This window comes from Diaphorina citri, unplaced genomic scaffold, assembly GCF_000475195.1.
Source record: "Diaphorina citri unplaced genomic scaffold, Diaci psyllid genome assembly version 1.1 scaffold706, whole genome shotgun sequence".
Taxonomy (NCBI): Eukaryota; Metazoa; Arthropoda; class Insecta; order Hemiptera; family Psyllidae; genus Diaphorina; species Diaphorina citri.
The window spans coordinates 148,665-153,880 of NW_007378139.1; the positions used below are offsets into that span (position 1 = coordinate 148,665).

General features: G+C 33.7%; 1 protein-coding gene across 1 annotated transcript; it reads right to left on the reverse strand.

The window, feature by feature from the left end:
• Positions 1-4,074: 4,074 nt before the first annotated feature.
• LOC103511366 (hairy/enhancer-of-split related with YRPW motif protein-like) lies at positions 4,075-4,918 on the reverse strand (the record flags this gene model as incomplete). The annotated part of the gene is made up of 1 exon (XM_008476086.2): positions 4,075-4,918. A coding segment is annotated over one exon (617 nt), but the record flags the coding sequence as incomplete, so codon positions are not given.
• Positions 4,919-5,216: the final 298 nt, after the last annotated feature.

Below are 5,216 nucleotides of genomic sequence, written 5' to 3' on the forward strand. Positions count from 1 at the left end.
CTTAAAATGTCAACATGGTTCACGGAAATTTTTTCCTGCGGTCTTTTGGAAAATCCAGTAGCTTCGTTTACAATTCAAGCACGCACACTTGTCTATTTTCTATTGAACTATCACGACTTTATTGATGAGTAAAATAGGAAAGGGGGAGGGGCATCTGCTCATGTTGATAATTAGGTTTGATTTATTGCAGATCTGGTGTTCTCCTGTGTACCAATTAAAATTTTAAATTCAAATTTTCTTGGTGAAAATAACAAGAGAGAAAGGAGAAGACGGAAACTTTGGGCAAAAGAGAATAAATTGAGCTGTCAATACATGATGGATGGTTGTTCATTATGCGGTTATTGATTTAGCCATCAGGTTGTGTGATTTCTAAATTAATTATTTTCCATATAAGTGGGCCAAAGTTGGTAAATTGGAAGCGATTTTCCACTTTAGATAGGATTAAGAAAGGACAAAGCGGATAGATAGTTTAGCCAAAGTTAATTCATAAGCAAGTGGAAGTTAAGTTTCAGAAAGTACATACCTACATATCTACTCGTATTCTATCTACTTTTGTATTTTCATTTCGTCTTGCACTAAAGTTTCTTCTTTTACAAGACGCGATCGAGTGGAATAGTGGAGACGCCAATTCACATGATTTTAATTAACGTGAGTTATCTATTTTATGTTGTTCAACAGTTATTTCTACCCCACAACAAATCTCTTCATTATGGGTTTCTTTGTTATTGTATCGACTTAACTTAACTGTGTTTCATTACTTCAAGTGAAAGTTTCAAAACAGTTTTTCAGTTTGGAGCCAAAAACCGAATGTCAGAAAAAGCATAACCACTAAACAATCTAAACATTCTCACCACCCTCTTGAAAATTTTCATTCAAGAAGAATAAGAGCAATTATAAACCCAGACTAAAGCAATACAATTAAACAATAATTGCATTCATTAACATTTTCATTGGGATATGGATTTCAAAGATATCAATATGAAATGAAAGCGCGCATTGAATTCAACTGCAATTAAAAGCGGAGGCATTCGACATGCACATCATTTGAATATTCAGACGTATTTCAAAAGGGTTCGGTAAAGTCAGAAATGAAAACAATTTTCATTTGTTCAAGGAAAAATGAAATAAGAAAAATAGCTAAGGTAACGAAAAATTCAATTTTCAGCTGGAACATGATGTAAATTTGTAGATTTGCAACGTTTGCGACTAGCTACTTAATATTCAAGTACAGGTTTAACTTAAATTGAAAGTACGTGTGTACTGTGTACAAATAGGTACGTCCCTTGTGAATGAAATAGGACGTATGAAGAATACCAGAAAGAATTTCAATTTCCCATGGTGTTTGTTGTGGGAGTGATGTACGTAGAAAAATTGATGTACATAAATCTAATGATGGCATTTGGATACAGCCACGAATATTTTTATGTACGGTCTGCACTTTTGCAGAGTGGTGGCAGTTGGACCTTTGGGAACAATCGTTAGTAATAAAATTAAAGAATCCAAGCAAAAACCAAGTAAAGTAGGACTATTTTTGAAAAGACATAAATAATTTATTTTGCATTGGCAAATTTTGAGTTGTACCGCATATGGCCCAATATCATATAGCGAGATGTAGAGGGCCATTAAATTTTACAATGTGCAAATTAAAGATAAATTTGAAAATTTCAATATTCACTCATTTATCAAAAATAACATCATAAGCACTTCATATCTGTCACTGTTATTAATGAAAATAAAACATTCCAAGTTAATCGAGCGATGAGAAAGAAGGCAGTGTTGTGATGTCCCCTCGCCAAAACACAGAAACAATAGGAAAATTTGTAATCGCCGGAGCAGTGGTCAGCGATGGAAACGCTTGGTGAACATTTATTTGAAACAGCACACATCGTGCTCAATATTGACTTGATTATACTTTTATTAGTTTTATTCTAAGAATATGAAATTATACGACTTAAATTAAATTAAATTAAACTATAGGACTTAAATTAAACTATAGGAACGTAGGTATTAGGTTGCCTTTGAAACATTCAAATTTAATTTTCCAAGGCCCATCAGGACAGATTGCATAGAAAGTAGATCTTAGGCTTTTTTTACTGCCATTAGGCCATTAAACTAATTAAAGGAACGTACCTATGTATACGTACATAATTATAAAGCTACCTACAATAATTAAAACTCTGGAAAGCTTTGCTCACAGAGACTTCTTTTAATCTCCACAATAAGAATATGAAATTATACGACTTAAATTAAATTAAATTAAACTATAGGACTTAAATTAAACTATAGGAACGTAGGTATTAGGTTGCCTTTGAAACAAAATATCCGTGAATAAGTATTTTCCAAAAGATACCTATAGGTATTATTTAGCTGTTCCGTTCATCCATTAATACAAAAGTTTCCAAAAATGTCATGGCTAAATTTAGAAACAGGTATAAAGAAAATGAAATCCAGGCACTCAGGCAGTGATATCTGTGTCTTGAAGCTTGACGAATTTTGAGAAAACACAAGTGTTTCTAACCGCATTGTTTTTGAAGCAGCATTCAGTGTTTTCCTTTTTTCCAAGGAAGAACTCTGGGTCAAATTTCAACAAAACAAGCTTTTCAAGTTAAAAAAAAAAAAAAAATAATCAAACATGGAAAACCCTTTTGAATATTCATGGATTACAAAAAGGTTCTGAATGTTGGAAGGTTGACAAAAAAAAAGGAAAAAACAAAGGATACGGTTGATAAGAGAGGAAGCAGGATACAGGACAACAACAACAACACGGGATCATGCAGAATATTTGCATTAAGCTCTCAGAGTGGTCACAAGCTTCGAAACAAAACACATTTCCTACTTTTTTCCATCTATAAGTAGCTACACATGCAACAGGGTGACTAAAAAACAAACGAAGGGTCTCCCTGACAGCCTTGGACCTAGTCTGAAGAAGGGAGGGGTGAAAATCTAAAAAAAAGTAAAAATGAGCAGTACTTTATGTACTATGTAATTTTTTTGACACAATTTTCTTTATCATACGTACATAAGCTGAGTGTGAGATTTCAATGGAAATGGAAACATACGTTTGTGAGCTTTTGTTTCTGTAACTTACAACAACTGATTCCTTTACGTCTTAAGTTTTTAGTCAAAAGTAAATAATTAGGGAGTGGAGAATTCCTGAGAAATTAACCTTTCCTCTTGTTGCTTTCCACTCAAATAGTGCTCACTTTGTTACGATACTATCTAGTGATATTGTAAAGCAAATGAGTAGCAAAATTTATCATCTACCCTATGGATAATTTTATGTGAGGGTTTGATGCGAAACATTATTGTAATTAAAAACAAAGGGGTCTTCGGGGAACAATAATTGAAAAGCCATTCCAGATATTGTTGACTATTGTGTTTTAGGACAGATTGCATAGAAAGTAGATCTTAGGCTTTTTTACTGCCATTAGGCCATTAAACTAATTAAAGGAACGTACCTATGTATAGTATGTATACGTACATAATTATAAAGCTACCTACAATAATTAAAACTCTGGAAAGCTTTGCTCACAGAGACTTCTTTTAATCTCCACAATTCCTTCCTTCTTGAAACTTGAAGTACCTATTTTCTCTTCTTCTTTTAATTCTCTCTGCAAAATGTTTCTTCCTTAAATTTTTTATTTACACTTTCTTGAAATTTCAAAGTCCAAATTCCATTTTCATCTGTGTAGTAAGAGAAATTCTAAAATAGAAAACAAGATGTTTAAAATAAATTTGACAAATAAAATAATTTTATTTCTTTATATAAACAAAAAATATCTTTGTATCAAAATTTAAAAGCATTACGTCGGTGGAAATGAAAATTACAAGGTACTTTAACTAATAGGATTCAGACTCTCTTGTCAAGATTGAGATTAATTTACTTATAATTACCTACCTACCTACCTACCTACCTTCTTTTTACATCAAAGTTCAGAAAGTTACGAGGCATGATATTAAGTTACAACGTCAAGTACCTAGGTAATTAGTAATTACATTAAAATAAATTTATGAAAATAGACTTTATTAAATACACTTTATTATATTAAAAATGGAAAAAGACTAGATGCAGAATTTTATAACAACCAAAATAATTTTTATAGTAATCTAAAAAATATATTTCTAAAAACAACTTTTATATACGAAACGATTTTATCGTGTTTTACAGTTCATGTACAAAAGTTACCAAAGATTCTCAAGCATCATTGTTTTTCCAAACCTGTCATGAAAGTTGGAATACAAATCTAAGACGACCTACACGGCAGTACAAGTTAATCACAGACAATTTCGTAATGCTTCATTCAGTAAGCAACTTCAGCACCCCATGGCCTGTAAGGCTGCTTCATTTGCGAAGACAGAGGTGTGTTATTACTTCCATCTTGATTGGCATTATGATCATAATGTTGATGAGGATGATGTTGGGGGTGATAAGATTGCATGTGAGGGTTGTAGGTGCCTTGATGATGGTAACTAACAGCACTAACTGTGGTCAGGGGAGTCAGTGTTGATGGGGTATTTACAGATGATGAAGCTGGAGGTGAAGTCTCACAGGAATTGTTGGTGTTTGAAGATTCATAGGATGAGTTGACAGAGCTGGAAGTGTCATGGCTAGGCATTAGATGTCCACTGAGTGGGGAGACAGGAGGATGAGGATAGTTAGTAGGGTTCGATATAGTAGGAGTACTTGTGGCACTATACCAAGGTGTGGTGGTTGATTGGGTAGGTTGCTTGGTGGCCAGTTCTCTCTGAGCGGCAAAACATTGCAAATGAGACATCAGACGAAGTCTTAGAGGATCTTGGATGTCAAATCCTTCCACAGTAACAAGATAGCGTGCGACCTCCGCAGCACATTCTCTAAATCCGATATTGTGATAGTCCATTGCAAATTTAGACGGATCATAAGCCAAGGCATCCATACCTGTGAACAAAAGAAATAAATTCATTTAAAAAACAAAATTTACAAAAGAAACTATTGACCCAATAATACACAAAAAAAGATGATGAAAAGGAACAGGTGACCCCGATACCGATGGGATCCTGTATAACCAATTAATGAAAGTCAAGAAGCCGGAACTTGAAGATGATGAAAAGGAACAGGTGACCCCGATACCGATGGGATCCTGTATAACCAATTAATGAAAGTCAAGAAGCCGGAACTTGACACCATGGGAAATTGAAATTCTTTCTGGTATTCTTCATACGTCCTATTTCATTCA